This window comes from Diaphorina citri, unplaced genomic scaffold (genome assembly GCF_000475195.1).
Source record: "Diaphorina citri unplaced genomic scaffold, Diaci psyllid genome assembly version 1.1 scaffold1690, whole genome shotgun sequence".
Classification (NCBI taxonomy): Eukaryota; Metazoa; Arthropoda; class Insecta; order Hemiptera; family Psyllidae; genus Diaphorina; species Diaphorina citri.
The window spans coordinates 1-17068 of NW_007379116.1; the positions used below are offsets into that span (position 1 = coordinate 1).

At 40.1% G+C, this 17068-nt stretch overlaps 2 protein-coding genes and 1 non-coding gene across 3 annotated transcripts in view; 2 read left to right on the forward strand and 1 right to left on the reverse strand.

The window, feature by feature from the left end:
• Nucleotides 1-1077: 1077 nt before the first annotated feature.
• LOC103516883 (senecionine N-oxygenase-like) lies at nt 1078-7927 on the forward strand (the record flags this gene model as incomplete). The annotated part of the gene is made up of 3 exons (XM_026829159.1): nt 1078-1280; nt 6876-7053; nt 7751-7927. Coding segments are annotated over exons 1-3 (555 nt in total), but the record flags the coding sequence as incomplete, so codon positions are not given.
• Nucleotides 4309-4380, forward strand: Trnaa-ugc. The gene has a single exon. It is a non-coding gene; the product is annotated as a tRNA-Ala (tRNA).
• Nucleotides 7928-8525: 598 nt separating the features above from the next.
• LOC103516884 (senecionine N-oxygenase-like) overlaps nt 8526-17068 on the reverse strand; it is an 11459-nt gene continuing 2916 nt past the window's right edge. Inside the window, exons 2-4 of the mRNA XM_008481873.3 lie at nt 14621-14829; nt 13273-13464; nt 8526-8730 (exon numbers count right to left, since the gene is read on the reverse strand). Of these exons, the coding sequence (XP_008480095.2) occupies nt 8541-8730; nt 13273-13464; nt 14621-14829 (591 nt within the window). The 3' untranslated portion in view covers nt 8526-8540. The remainder of the gene's footprint in view (nt 8731-13272; nt 13465-14620; nt 14830-17068) is intronic.

The following is a 17068-nucleotide window of genomic DNA, read 5'->3' on the forward strand; positions in this document are numbered from 1 at the left end:
CGGGGCCCACTCAGCCTCGTGAGGAAAATGAGTAGCTATTATGACATATAAATGCGCATAGCGACCGGTGCCAGCATGTTAGGTAAACAGTGGATGTTAGGATTATTGAGATATTGGGAAAATCCTACAATGCTGCAGTGAGCACCAAAGTTGTGACATAGGTAATAACACAAAGAACCTGCATAGGTACGCCGGTAATTAGTATCGACTTATAACTTATAACCTCTACTTAACTATCCACTATCAGTAGGTACCTATCTTCGAAAGTCGTAAACTGATCAATCACTCATGAGGTGATAAGTGGTTAAGTGATATCTTATCGCAAATGTAAAGAGTAATCCCACTATCAGTAGGTACCTACCTATCTTCGAAAGTCGTAAACTGATCAATCACTCATGAGGTGATAAGTGGTTAAGTGATATCTTATCGCAAATGTAAAGAGTAATTTATTATTGTAAAATGTAAAGTGTAATCCTGTAAAATAAAGAGTGTTCATTGTACGAGTATAAAAAATAATCACAACAGAAAAATAACATGAAAAAATGTCGATTGTCGAACGATTTGTACAAATCCCCCCCTCTCTCTCTCCCTCGCAGGGCCGTAAGTACATGCTTTAACCGCACCCAGAGGCAAGGGCCGTATTTTTCTCCTTTACTGTACGTCAGACTCTGAAAATTTGGAGCATCCACCCCAGTTTAGGGTTGGGACATCGAGACGAAAACATCGATGTTCGATACATCGATGTTTTTAAACTTCGATATATCGAGTATCCGATGTATCCCCCCTCTCTCTCTCTCCCTCGCAGGGCCGTAAGTACATACCCTAACCGCACCCAGGGGCAAGGGCCGTATTTTTCTCCTTTACTGTACGTCAGACTCTGAAAATTTGGAGCATCCACCCATTAGATTAGCGTAATGCAGAGCCAAAGGGACGCTTCATATTTCGAAAGTATTGGTTTGTCTGTTTTACCATAATGTCCTCCACTTACACTCAGACCTTTTGACTGACAGTCGTGGTGGGAGGAAGCACTGTGCAATGTAGCTTCCTCTTTTAAAGATTATCTACTGTTGCACCTTGGACATGTTTAGCAACATGGCCTACGATTTGAAGACTCGTTGCTCTCAAATTGATCAGGATTTTATCTCTTTTGTTTCCCCCCAGTTTCAACAGGTTGTGATATCGGTAGCACGGCGACATGACAAATGGAAAGTGAGAGTAAAAGACTTGAGGATAGACGCCAGCTTTGAGGAAGAATACGACATAGTTATCGTTTGTAACGGGTGAGTAGTTACTTAATACTTATTAATAACTACTGCTTATTTTTTATTTTTATATTTTCTGGAATCAGAACTGAGAAGGGTTGAGAAGCCGCAGTTTTTTCTTCGCCTTTTCCCGTGTACCGACGGGGTTTCTTCAGCCTCTCAATCAGCCCTATGATGTTTGCTTTTATTAGGCACCTGACATTTATAAATAAATAAATGTCTTTTCTTTGTGTTACTATATCACAACTTTGGTGCTCACTGCAGCATTGTAGGATTTTTCCAAATACATATATCGCAATAATCCAGCTCCCAATTACCTACCATGCTGGCACCGGTCGCTATGCGCATTTATATTGCGGGGCCCACTCAGCCTCGTGCTGAGGAAAATGAGTAGCTATGACATATAAATGCGCATAGCGACCGGTGCCAGCATGGTAGGTAAACAGTGGATGTTCGGATTATTGAGATATTGGGAAAATCCTACAATGCTGCAGTGAGCACCAAAGTTGTGACATAATAACACAAAGAAACTGGCAAGGTACGCCGGTAATTAGTATCGACTTATAACTTATAACCTCTACTTAACTACCCACTATAAGTAGGTACCTACCTATCTTCGAAAGTCGTAAACTGATCAATCACTCATGAGGTGATAAGTGGTTGAGTGATATCTTATCGCACATGTAAAGAGTAATTTATTATTGTAGAGTGTCTTCTTCTTCTTCTTTACCTTTTCCCACTCAAGTGGGGTCGGCATTTTTAGTCAACAATTTCCAGGAACCTCGGTTGTGAACTCCATATAAACCAGAAATAACCAATAAGGATATGAAGGGGTAGGTATACTCTGATCCTATTGGGTTTGGATTATTCAAGATTCTTGGTCTTGCCCCCTCTCTAAAATCCTGCATACGGGCCTGACCATAACATTTAAAACCATGGACACTAATGGACAGTGTCATCCTCTGAAAGACATACGTATTCAAATCACGTAACAGCTGATACTTTGTTTCGATTTTTGACGTCACGTCACGTCATTATAATGACTGTCAATATTACTGATACCAATAATAAATTATGATTTATCATAATGGTCTTTTCAATACGGGTATACCACTTGTAGAGTGTAATCCTGTAAAATAAAGAGTGTTCATTGTACGAGTATAAATAATCACAACAGAAAAATAACATGAAAAAATGTCGATTGTCGAACGATTTGTACAAATCCTCTCTCTATCGCAGGGCCGTAAGTAGGTACATACCCTAACCGCACCCAGGGGCAAGGGCCGTATTTTTCTCCTTTACTGTACGTCAGACTCTGAAAATTTGGAGCATCCACCCATTAGGTGCTGGGTCAATACTCCCCATTTAGGTGCAGGATTTTAGGTCTAAAATCCTGCATACGGGCCTGACCATAAGATTTAAAACCATGGACAGTGTCATCCTCTGAAAGACATACGTATTCAAATCACGTAACAGCTGATACTTCGTTTCGATTTTTGACGTCACGTCACGTCACGTCATTATAATGACTGTCAATATTACTGATACCAATAATATAAATTATGATTTATCATAATGGTCTTTTCAATACGGGTATACCACCCAGGTGTCAAAAATTGCCTGAGACTGGTTTGTTAATGTGTTTATTTAACAGTTTAACACTTTAAAACCTGCCCTGGTGGTATAGTACCTATAATTAAGACGCTCGCCTGGTTAACAAGAGGGTGTGAGTTTATAAAGAACAGCCGAGGTATGAAATGTTATCCTCAACATTGTTTGAGAGAAAAGGAACCTGAGACTTGTTTGTTAATGTGTTTATTTAACAGTTTAACACTTTAAAACCTGCCCTGGTGGTATAGTACCTATAATTAAGTCGCTCGCCTGGTTAACAAGAGGGTGTGAGTTTATAAAGAACAGCCGAGGTATGAAATGTTATCCTCAACATTGTTTGAGAGAAAAGGAACTCTTTAGTCCTACATACATATATCTATATTCGAGTTCGAGGATTAAAATTAATTGTTGAGTGAGAAATTGTCTCGTCTTTGGTTAGAAATTGAGCAAGAGTTGTGGTGTTCTTGTACCTTGTATATTGGTCTACCTTTCGTATATGACAGGTTACTGGAAATCTCACCCAACAAAATACTGTCATCACCACAGGTCGATGTGTGAGGTAAGTGTCTTTTGGGATAGAAATTGCTTGGGAAGTGGTCCCGATTTTCCGAAGGGGCGATAGCCGCATTTGCGGTGGATTCATTACCGAGGGAACTGTGGTTCGAATTCCAGGAGGGACATAAAATAAATGAGTCAAAGGTAGGCCATTTGTAAGCTCAAGTTGTATTTTTATTAATTCCTTAAGGGATAATCCATAGGGAGAGATTTCGAGAGTTTGTACCTCAAGATTTGGCAGTTTTTGTTACAAAATTATTATCTATTTCCTGGAATCTAGTCACATGAGAGTTTCTACGAACTCGTTACGAGTTGAACTTGAGAATTTGTTCGTTTCCCATCCGTAAAATCAAACTAATGAAGTACTAGAAATCACTGTTTACAGTCTAAAAAACTAGTAAAACACAAGAATGATAGACATTTTCTGATTAGGAATTGATAGGGAAATTACGCCTAGTGGAATGTAAACAAAACCCTTCTTTATCAGCAGAGTCGGAGGGTGTGTTGTGGCAAGGGGGTGTAAATGAGTTTGTGCGCATGATCAGGGATTAACATTTTTCCCTGTTTGTCATACTGATGGCGCACTCTTGAGGAATGGAATCGAAGTGTTTGGTGTTTTCAAAAGCTAATATTTTTTAACGTACGTAAAAAAAGGTCGTAAATCGTATCCGAAGAGAAGAATTTTACTACAAGAAAAAGGTATAGTGTGTCCAGATCAATTTGACAGAAAAAAATAGGCATTGTTGCCAAACATGTCACATGTGCATGTGCAATGGTAGAGAATCTTTAAAAGGGAAAGGTATATTGCACAGTGCTTCCTCCGACAGTGAAACAAAGTCAGGTAAGGCCATATCCACCTTACCTTAAGATATTGAGGTACGCCCCCATGGCGTAGTGGTCACTGCACCCGCCTTGCACGCGGGAGACCCGGGTTCGATTCCCGGCGGGGTCAAGAAATTTGTATCAAGCAACTTCATTGCATTGCACGTTGCATTGCACAAGTCTGGACCCACCATAACACAGGATATTGGCCCTTTTTGATTTCCTTAGGCCACTCACTATCAGGTAAACTTGACAGGTATACCTGATCAGGTCCACCTGATAGTGTATGTGCTCATCAGCTATAATACCTACAGGATATCGGGCCTTTTTACTTTTCCTATAGGCCGGCCACTAAATATCAGGTAAACTTGACAGGTATACCTGATCAGTTCCGCCTGTCAGGCCTACCTGATAGTGTGTGTGTGTGCTCACCAGGTCTACCTGATAGTGTGTGTGCTCATCAGGTATTAGGGACACCTGACAGGCGGACCTTTTTAGCCGATGAGCACACACACCTAATAGTGTGTGTGATCATCAGGTGTCAGGTCTACCTGATAGTGATTGGCTGGCCTAACCCTTCAAAATTAATGTTCAAATACCACAAACATATCCAAAATCGAATTTCAAATAGCTACCAAGATATCATTAAAAAAAAATCTTGAACTAACTGATACCCAAATTTCGTATCTCTTCAGAACAAATCTCCCGAAGGAGTGCATGGAGTTCCCGGATTTCAAGTACGGATCTCATCTCGACAATCAGTCCTACATATCTTGGAGTGAAGTCCTTAGATACCTGGAGGAATTTACGGAGCATTTCAAACTTAGGGAACTAATCAATGTAAGTCCACCACTCGTACGTCACTGAGCACATGAGGTCATTGAACCCAGAGAGTGAGTTTTAACTTTTAATTTCCTGATTGGTTGGAGTGCTTCGGAATTGTAAGTGGTCAAAACGCTTGGTAAACAGGAGGGCGTGAGTTCCATCCTAGCTGAGGCATGGAATTTTGTGATCAATTTATCTAATCATTTGACTACAATAATAGTACCTACTAGCGTAATGCAGGGCCAAAGGGACGCTTCATATTCCGAAAGTATTGGTTTGTCTGTTTCACCATAAATAATGTCCTCCACTTACACTCAGATCAGACCGTTTGACTGACAGTCGTGGTGGGAGGAAGCACTGTGCAATGTACCTTCCTCTTTTAAAGATTATCTATACTGTTGCACCTTCAGTGCAATAGTCCTAAATTAAAATGGACGCGGCACACAAGGGATCAGGAAGAGACCGCCTTAACATACTGTTGCACCTTGGACATGTTTAGCAACATGGCCTACGATTTGAAGACTCGTTGCTCTCAAATTGATGAGGATTTTATCTCTTTTGTTTCCCCCCAGTTTCAACAGGTTGTGATATCGGTAGCACGGCGACATGACAAATGGAAAGTGAGAGTAAAATGATCTGTTAAGTATATGTTAAGATAAGTTGTTGATCAGAGGCTACGTCCACACTATAAACTGTCTTTTCGTTCCACCAAAACCCTTCCATTTTACCTACTTTATATGGGTTTCAGGCGATGTCGACTGTAGTGTGGAGGCACCTTTAGAAATTTTGAGAGTGGATTTCCGAGAACGTTGGAAACAATTTGAATTCTAGGAAATCCTTGATTTTAGAAAAAGGTTAAAGAAAATTAAAAAAATGATAATTAAAAAAAAAGGACTGCTACATTCTAGAACTTACAAGGTGTTGATAAGTCTTAACTAGACCTTAGTGTTCTACTTAGCATGCTTTTTCCTTTTCCTCTTTTCTAAGTAATGAAGTGAGGCATATGACCAAAGAGTTTTGACTGAGAGAACTCTCTGATCATCCAGGAATCAAAGATAGAAACAGGATCGGATAATAATAATAATAGTGCTTATTTATACTGCTCGTATAGGACTGAAAAGTCCCTTTACTCCAGCAGTAGGCTACTACTATTATTGTACTCCCACCACGACTGTCAGTCAAAAGGTCTAAGTGTAATTGGAGGACATTATTTATGGTGAAACAGACAAACCAATACTTTCGAAATATGAAGCGTCCCTTTGGCCCTGCATTACGCTAATAGGTACTATTATTGTAGTCAAATGATTAGATAAATTGACCACAAAATTCCATGCCTCAGCTAGGATGGAACTCACGCCCTCCTGTTTACCAAGCGTTTTGACCACTTACAATTCCGAAGCACTCCAACCAATCAGGAAATTAAGAGAAAGCCAGCCGACGAACTTTATCTCTATAGCATTTATTCCGTGTATAGAGATAAAATTTGGTTCGTCCTGGGCGGAAATCGAAAAGTGTCTTCAATAGAAACGGCCATGGGATACCTACATGACCAATTTTTTAAAAATTCGTGTAAAAAAATGAGATTCCAAAAAAAAAAAAAAAAAAAAAAAAAAAAAAAAAAAAAAAAAAAAAAAACACAAAAATATCCCCACGACGAGGCACATCTCTTCAGCTAATATTCTCAATCTTTCTTTTTTCTTTTTATCATTGTCTAAGATTCTCTGTACCTACTAAATGTTTACATTTTGCCAATGAAGAAATTACATTACATTACAATTTATTACAATCTCTTCCTTCCAGTCACAACAGTGTCCCCAACATACCCTCCTATGAAGGAGCCGATCTGTTCCGAGGCCTTCAAATGCATTCCCACGACTATCGAGTACCCGATCCTTTCCGAGATCAGAACGTTCTGCTGGTAGGATTCGGACCATCTGGAGTAGACATAGCCATGGATATAGAGAAAGTTGCTAAAAATGTAAGCTTATAACTATACTTGTAGGCACCTAAGTCAATTGGACAGAACTTTGTTGAATAGATTTTTTAAGAAATTTTATAGAGGGAACTGTAACTGCTAATGTCTTATCGTTCCAAAATCTAAGAGAGAAGAAGGATATATAGGATTGGAGAAAGCCAGCCGTTCTGAGAACAAACTTTATCTGTTTAGGATAATATCCACCAAGGGAGGGAATCGAACCCGCGACCTCTAAGCCAATTAGATTAGACAAAACTTTAATATTGATAGAAATTGAATCGACTTTTTTTAATGTGATTTTTATGAACCCCTAGAATTTGTTGAATTACCTATGCAATGTGCCATAAACATTCGGTCAAATTCTTTGAAAAATTTGGTTGTACCTAGTTGTGTACCTTGGATAAGACTCCTGCAAAATAATTATGTAATGTGTTGTATGCCAGCCTAGTTAGCTTAGTTGGTAGTGCGTCTGCCTTGTAGGCGCTAGGCCGCGGGTTCGATTCCCGCCCGGGACGGATTTTATCCTGATGGGATAATGTTCGTTCTCGGACCGGCTGGCTAGGATTGCGGGGAACGACATTTGTGACAAGCATTTATGCTTAACACAATTAAAATTCCTTATATTCTGTAACTATGTATAACTTTTTACCACCAAATTAAAGCGGTCCCAACATGCTCAAAATTCCTGATCCTTCCACAGGTTTTCCTAAGTCATCACATCAGTGTAGCGTTCAAACATCAAATTGGCGATTCCGTTGTTCAGAAACCTGATATCAAGCGACTCCTGCAAGACAGTGTTGTATTTCAAGACGATACCTCGCACCCATTTGACTCCATTATTTACTGTACAGGTAAGTCACAACTGGCATTCCACCTCTATCCTTCTTCTCTCTTCGATTTTGGGACGATAAGCCTTAGCAGTTACAGTTCCCTCTATAAAACTTCTTAAAAAATCTATCTAACAAAGTTCTGTCCAATTGACTTAGAATAGAATAGTAGAATAGAATAGAATACCTATACCTTGTTTATCCTGCCAGAATGAGACTGAAAAGTCCCTTTAACTCCCGCAGTCTAAACAAGGTCTTATATTATATTTCATAGGTAAAGTTTACAGATAAGTTTATAAACCTTGCTTAACTTAAAAAAAAAAACAAAAAAAAAAAAAAAAAAAATTTCTCCTATCCTATCCTTCTTCTCTCTTCAATTTTGGAACGATAAGACATTAGCAGTTACAGTTCCCTCTATAAAAAATCTATTCAACAAAGTTCTGTCCAATTGACTTAGGTGCCTACAAGTAGTTAGGTATACCTAAGTAGGTACTTACATTTTTAGCAACTTTCTCTATATCCATGGCTATGTCTACTCCAGATGGTCCGAATCCTACCAGCAGAACGTTCTGACATTAGCAGTTACAGTTCCCTCTATAAAATTTCTTAAAAAATCTATTCAACAAAGTTCTGTCCAATTGACTTAGGTGCCTACAAGTATAGTTATAAGCTTACATTTTTAGCAACTTTCTCTATATCCATGGCTATGTCTACTCCAGATGGTCCGAATCCTACCAGCAGAACGTTCTGATCTCGGAAAGGATCGGGTACTCGATAGTCGTGGGAATGCATTTGAAGACCTCGGAATAGATCGGCTCCTTCATAGGAGGGTATGTTGGGGACACTGTTGTGACTGGAAGGAAGAGATTGTAATTGTAATGTAATGTAATTTCTTTATTGGAAAAATGTACACATTTAGTACAGAGAATCTTAGACAATGATAAAAAGAAAAAAGAAAGATTGAGAATATTAGCTGTAGAGATGTGCAGTGAGTGAGTGGCTTATAAAAAAGACCTTTTTCAGTGGATCTGTCTGGCTGGGGGACGTTTAAACAGGAAGTAGACCAGCTTATTCTCGCCGGGGAACTTTAAACAGAGAGTAGACCATATTAGTCTGGCTGGGGAACTTAAAACAGAGAGTAAACCAGCTTATAATTATCGCTAGGGAACTTTAAACAGGGACTACATCACTACATTGAGTATACCAGCCCGAATTTTCCGTGCTAAAGAAATAGCAAAGGTTGAGTGCGAAGGGCATCCACTCTTAAAATTTTTAGCCAAAACTAAATGTCAGGTGCCATGGCGTAGTGGTCACTGCGCTCGCCTTGCACGCGGGAGACCCGGGTTCGATTCCGGCGGGGTCAAGAAATTTGTATCATGCAAATATTTCTGGTTTATAGTTATATCTATGAAATTTTTAAAGAAAAGAATGGGGATCCTTCTTGAGCTAGGGTCGAAGGGCGGCCGGCCGGCCCCCACCAAAAAGCCCGAGGTTCCCATGGCTCCGACTCCCCAACCCCCCTAATTTCGACCTTGGTTTTTGCCTGTATGCATCACAATTCACAAACAGTAGTATCTCTGAATCGCAATACACAACTGTCTGTGCAATAGTCATCCAAACAGCGGAATAGATTCACCTATAGCTTCCTATACCTTCTGACTTATGGTGGATTCAGTTTCTTGATGTTCAGTTTCTTGTAAGTGTTCCGGAGAAAACTGGCACTAGCCCAAGCGATAGCTCTTTATGGACATTCCCATTTCTTATTGGCTGCCAGACCTACATACTTGCAAACTTAGTTGATTTTCTCTACATATGTACATAGTTGCAACTCTAGATGACTTTCTGATTTTCTCTACATAAGTTGCAACTATGAGCTATGTAGAGAAAATCAACTAGGTAGAATAATCATGATTTTCTCCTCAATCTCTAAGGCTTGTACACCTTACACAAAAGAATTCAGTGTGGTCAGTATCCGCATAGGTGACCATCTGGACAATCGCGTGTTGATTTTCCCGGTAGGCGAGAAGCTTTTGTCGTCGAATTTAGGGTAAAACCCCCGTCACAAAAGTACTCTTCATTTATAACAACTCGTAGATTCTTATAAGCTCAACGCTTAACCAATCTTTTAGGGCTGTTTGCCCTTACACCTAAGCCTCAGGGTGTTATTATAACAACTTATTTTTATTATTAAACCTCCCGGGTTGAGAATCAGTGGTCCTAACCAATCGGTCGCAGAGTTGTTAATGATTTAACCCTTCGGTGAGTTAACATCGGTCACCAAAGGGTTGAATCTGATCAGAACGATTCTCACGGGACATCCGAGCGTTATCTGTTCTTATCACTGATAACAGGCCTCGGAACAGATCGGCTCCTTCATAGGAGGGTATGTTGGGGACACTGTTGTGACTGGAAGGAAGAGATTGTAATGTAATGTAATTTCTTTATTGGCAAAATGTATACATTTAGTACAGAGAATCTTAGACAATGATAAAAAGAAAAAAGAAAGATTGAGAATATTAGCTGTAGAGATGTGCAAAGAGTGAGTGAGTTTTAAAAAAGACCTTTTTCAGTGGATCTGTCTGGCTGGGGAACTTTAAACAGGGAGTAGACCATATTATTCTCGCCGGGGAACTTTAAACAGGGAGTAGACCATACTAGTCTGGCTGGAGAACTTCAAACAGGGAGTAAACCAGCTTATAATTATCGCTAGGGAACTTTAAACAGGGACTACATTGAGTATACCAGCCCGAATTTTCCGTGCTAAAGAAATAGCAAAGGTTGAGTGCGAAGGGCATCCACTCTTGAAATTTTTAGCCAAAACCAAATGTCAAGTGCCTAATGAAAGCAAACATCCTAGGGCTCATTGAGAGGCTGAAGAAACCCCGTCGGTACACGGGAAAAGGCGAAGAAAAAACTGCGGCTTCTCAACTCCAAGAAATCTAGGGTTAACTTCAAGGTCTTCTCAGTTCTGATTCCAGAAAATATAAAAATAAAAAATAAGCATTAATAAGTAACTACTCACCCGTTACAAACGATAACTATGTCATATTCTTCCTCGAAGCTGGCGTCTATCCTCAAGTCTTTTACTCTCACTTTCCATTTGTCATGTCGCCGTGCTACCGATATCACAACCTGTTGAAACTGGGGAATAAAAGGTACACTTACCCTATCTATGAATTTTTTAAAGAAAAGAATGGGGATCCTGCTTGAGCTACGGTCGAAGGGCGTCCGTCCGGCCGGCCCCCCACAAAAAGTCCGAGGTTCCCATGGCTCCGACTCCCCAACCCCCCTAATTTCGACCATGGTTTTTGCCTGTATGCATCACAATTCACAAACAGTAGTATCTCTGAATCGCAATAGACAACTAACTGTGCAATAGTCATCCAAACAGAGGAATAGATTCACCTATAGCTTCCTATACCTTATGACTTATGGTGGATTCTGTTTCTTGATGTTCAGTTTCTTGTAAGTGTTTTGAAGAAAACTGGCACAAGCCCAAGTGGTTCCTCTTTAAGGACATTCCCATTTCTTATTGGCTGCCAGACCTATACATACTTGCATACTCAGTTGATTTTCTCTACATACATAGTTGCAACTCTAGATGATTTTCTGATTTTCTCTACATACCTAGTTGCAACTATGAGAGAAAATCAACTAGGTAGAGTAATCATGATTTTCTATAAATAACCTCAATCTCTAAGGCTCGTACACCAAAAAATTCAGTGAGGTTAGAATCCGTATAGGTGCAATTTCTTTATGTTATTATGTCACAACTTTGGTGCTCACTGCAGCATTGTAGGATTTTCCCAATATCTCAATAATCGTGAAATCCAATGTTTACCTATCATGCTGGCACCGGTCGCTATGCGCATATATATGTCATAGCTACTCATTTTCCTCACGAGGCTGAGTGGGCCCCGCATTAGCCAGTCACGGAATCAATCATTTGCATGATACAAATTTCTTGACCCCGCCGGAAATCGAACCCGAGTCTCCCGCGTGCAAGGCGAGCGCAGTGACCACTACGCCATGGGAGCTGAATATCCGCATAGGTGACCATCTGGACAATTGCGTGTTGCTTTTCCCGGTAGGCGAGAAGCTTTTGTCGTCGAATTCAGGGTAAAACCCCCGTCACTAAATTATTATAACAACTCGTAGATTCGTATAAGCTTAACACTTAACCAATCTTTTAGGGCTGTTTGCCCCTACACCTAAGCCTCAGGGTGTTATTAAAACAACTTATTTTTGTTATGTAAAAAATTTCCTCCCCGGTCTGAAATCGAACCCAGTACCTCCCGGGTTGAGAATCAGTGGTCCTAACCAATCGGTCACAGAGTTGTTAATGATTTAACCCTTCGGTGAGTTAACATCGGTCACCAAAGGGTTGAATCTGATCACAACGATTCTCACGGGACATCCGAGCGTTATCTGTTCTTATCACTGATAACAGTGATAAGCCTTCAGACGGGGAGGGACGTTTACAGGGAGGGAGGGGGGCTATCCCCTTTTGCCCCGGACTCATCTAGCAGGCCCAAAAGCCCTAAAACCAGCAGATCTTTATTTAGAATATACTTGGGTGGATGCTCCAAATTTTCAGAGTCTGACGTACAGTAAAGGAGAAAAATACGGCCCTTGCCCCTGGGTGCGGTTAGGGTATGTACTTACGGCCCTACAATATTTTTTTTTTTTAAAAAAGATGAGTGTTCCACCGCCGTTTTTATTTCGTAGCAATGAAACAACTACAACATTAGACGCATGTGGCCTGTGTCGTAACATGCCCATCCCGTAGTATGCCTCTCATCAGATGGGGGAGAAGAGAGATGAGAGATGATATTGGCTGTAGAGATGTGCAAAGAGTGGGTGAGTTTTAAAAAAGACCTTTTTCAGTGGATCTGTCTGGCTGGGGGACGTTAAACAGGGAGTAGACCAGCTTATTCTCGCCGGGGAACTTTAAACAGGGAGTAGACCATATTAGTCTGGCTGGGGAACTTTAAACAGGGAGTAGACCAGCTTATTCTCGCCGGGGAACTTTAAACAGGGAGTAGATCATACTAGTCTGGCTGGGGAACTTCAAACAGAGAGTAAACCAGCTTATAATTTATTATCGCTAGGGAACTTTAAACAGGGACTACATTGAGTATACCAGCCCGAATTTTCCGTGCTAAAGAAATAGCAAAGTTTGAGTGTGAAGGGCATCCACTCTTGAAATTTTTAGCCAAAACCAAATGTCAAGTGCCTAATAAAAGCAAACATCCCAGGGCTGATTGAGAGGCTGAAGAAACCCCGTCGGTACACGAGAAAAGGCGAAGAAAAAAATGCGGCTTCTCAACCCTTCTCAGTTCTGATTCCAGAAAATATAAAAATAAAAAATAAGCATTAATAAGTAACTACTCACCCGTTACAAACAATAACTATGTCATATTCTTCCTCGAAGCTGGCGTCTATCCTCAAGTCTTTCACTCTCACTTTCCATTTGTCATGTCGCCGTGCTACCGATATCACAACCTGTTGAAACTGGGGGGAAACAAAAGAGATAAAATCCTGATCAATTTGAGAGCAACGAGTCTTCAAATCGTAGGCCATGTTGCTAAACATGTCCAAGGTGCAACAGTAGATAATCTTTAAAAGAGGAAGCTACATTGCACAGTGCTTACTCCCACCAGGTATGTTACTGTTACAATGTTTCATATTAGATGTTTGATGCATGAATGTTACTATTTTTTGATGTTGGATGCATGAAGGTTACTACTTTTTGATGTTGGATGCATGAAGGTTACTATTAGCCTATTATTTGATGTTTGATGCATGTGACATTGTGTACTCGCAGGTCTCTTCTCAGTTCTCTGTGGTGATGACAGTATTTTGTTGGGTGAGATTTCCAGTAACCTGTCATATACGAAAGGTAGACCAATATACAAGGTACAAGAAGGTCCGCCTGTCAGGTGTCCCTAATACCTGATGAGCACACACACACACACACTATCAGGTAGGCCTGACAGACGGAACTGATCAGGTATACCTGTCAAGTTTACCTGATATTTAGTGGCCGGCCTAGGAAAAGTAAAAAGGCCTGATATCCTGTAGGTATTATACCTGATGAGCACTCACACTATCAGGTAGACCTGATGAGCACACACACTATCAGGTAGGCCTGACAGGTGGACCTGATCAGGTATACCTGTCAAGTTTACCTGATATTTAGTGGCCGGCCTAGGAAAAGTAAAAAGGCCCGATATCCTGTAGGTATTATACCTGATGAGCACACACACTATCAGGTGGACCTGATCAGGTATACCTGTCAAGTTTACCTGATAGTGAGTGGCCTAAGGAAAGTAAAAAGGCCCAATATCCTGTGTTATACACATCATGTACTAAAGGAACTGCCTTGTCGTTGTAGCCAATCTGATCTGTCTAGAGCTGATCTCTTGAGTTGACTGTATCCATGAAGACCTACTATAGGCCATTACTAGTTGAGTGTCGGAACAAAAATTCTCGGATATATGAAAAACGTTCGCATTCGTCAGATTTGATTTTACGTGCAACGTGCAATGCAAATGCTTTGCACGTTGCTTTGCACGTTGCATTGCAACCTAAGGAAAGCAAAAAGGCCCAATATCCTGTGTTATCATCATCATGTACTAAAGGAACTGCCTTGTCGTTGTAGCCAATCTGATCTGATCTCTTGAGTTGACTGTATGAGTTGCAGTCCATGAAGACATCATGAACTCCTGTGTTATACACACCTCAAATTCTCGTACATACTGGAATGTACAGGCAGACCCGTGTTCTCATCTATGCCCACTTGTGGCGTGTACACCCAGGTGCCCCCCACACGGTCCGTTTGTTCGTAGATCACCAGCTCGAACTTGTCCCGGACATGAGGCTCTGTGAACCTGCGCGCGCAGCACAGCCCTGACACCCCTGCACCAATCACCGCCACCCGCCGTACAGGCTGAAACAGGAATAAGAAATTGGATTTGAAGGAGGTATTTGAATAGAAAAGGCTTAGGATTGAAACTAGAAAAGGAGAAGGATGAGGAGAAAAAAGCGTAGGAGCAGAAGGAATTAGAGGAAAAGGAAGAAGAACCAGAAAAAGGAGAAGACGAAAAGAAGAAGTCATATATTATGAGAAGAGGTTCTATAACGGCTGACAACTTGAAAATTACTAATCAGAGAGGAATGAAATCAGATACATTAAAAAGAGGAAAGATCAAGGTTCATTCCAGGAAAATTTGGTTGATCAATCTACACATATATTGTGTAGTAATTGCGAAGCTAGAAGGGCATTTCGGGAACTTAATTGTCGGACCTCGTATTATCAAGATTAGGTATTTTTTTAAGGGTGCGTCAAACAATGTGATTAGCACCATTATCACCACATTGATCTCTTCTATTGTAAGAGAAAACAAACAATACCTACAAGAAACGTTATCAATACCTATTATACCTAACCTTGTGTAAATTTTTATGACATGGTTCAATAGACCCAGATATCACTCTTGTGGTTAGGGGGCACCCCATGTGATGAATTAATTAGAACAATTGCCTACGCATGCATTGAGTTACTTGCATTCAGATGAAATAGAATTGACGGAAGTGCAAGGTTTCACAGCTACGCTGTTAAAAATGATACTATTATTTGATATCACTCTTGTGGTTAGGGGGCACCCCATGTGATGAATTAATTAGAACAATTGCCTACGCATTCATTGTGTTACTTGCATTCAGATGAAATAGAATTGACGGAAGTGCAAGGTTTCACAGCTACGCTGTTAAAAATGATACTATTATTTGATGTTCCATGTATGTAGGTATGTTACTGTTACATATTGGATGTTTGATGCATGAATGTTACTTTTTTTTTGATGTTGGATGCATGAAGGTTACTATTAGCCTATTATTTGATGTTTGATGCATGTGACGTTGTGTACTCGCAGGTCTCTTCTCAGTTCTCTGTGGTGATAACAGTATTTTGTTGGGTGAGATTTCCAGTAACCTGTCATATACGAAAGGTAGACCAATATACAAGGTACAAGAACACCACAACTCTTGTCTATGTTACTGTTACAATGTTACATATTAGATGTTTGATGCATGAAGGTTACTATAATTAGCCTATTATTTGATGTTCGATGTATGTAGGTATGTTACTGTTACAATGTTACATATTAGATGTTGGATGCATGAAGTTTACTATTAGCCTATTATTTGATGTTTGATGCATGTGACATTGTGTACTCGCAGGTCTCTTCTCTGTGATGTCTCTTCTCTGTGGTGATGACAGTATTTTGTTGGGTGAGATTTCCAGTAACCTGTCATATACGAAAGGTAGACCAATATACAAGGTACAAGAACACCACAACTCTTGCTCAATTTCTAACCAAAGACGAGACAATTTCTCACTCAACAATTAATTTTAATCCTCGAACTCGAATATAGATATATGTATGTAGGACTAAAGAGTTCCTTTTCTCTCAAACAATGTTGAGGATAACATTTCATACCTCGGCTGTTCTTTATAAACTCACACCCTCTTGTTAACCAGGCGAGCGACTTAATTATAGGTACTATACCACCAGGGCAGGTTTTAAAGTGTTAAACTGTTAAATAAACACATTAACAAACAAGTCTCAGGTAATTTTTGACACCTGGGTGGTATACCCGTATTGAAAAGACCATTATGATAAATCATAATTTATTATTGGTATCAGTAATATTGACAGTCATTATAATGACGTGAGGTGACGTGACGTGACGTCAAAAATCGAAACAAAGTATCAGCTGTTACGTGATTTGAATACGTATGTCTTTCAGAGGATGACACTGTCCATGGTTTTAAATGTTATGGTCAGGCCCGTATGCAGGATTTTAGAGAGGGGGCAAGACCAAGAATCTTGAATAATCCAAACCCAATAGGATCAGAGTAGGGTAAGTGTACCATTTATTCGCCCACCTAAAAAACGTACCATTTATTGGCCCACCTGCCCACATTTATTTTTCTAATTTTTGTTTTTATGACTACAATTTTTGAATAGCACTGGTTCGATAGCAGTCTTTAAGCCCTTTCTTTTGATGAAATTGGATCTTGAAAAAGTTCGTCCAGATCAGACTTATGTGGCGTATGGTACAGGTGGGCCAATAAATGGTAAGTTTTTTAGGTGGGCGAATAAATGGTACACTTACACTAATAG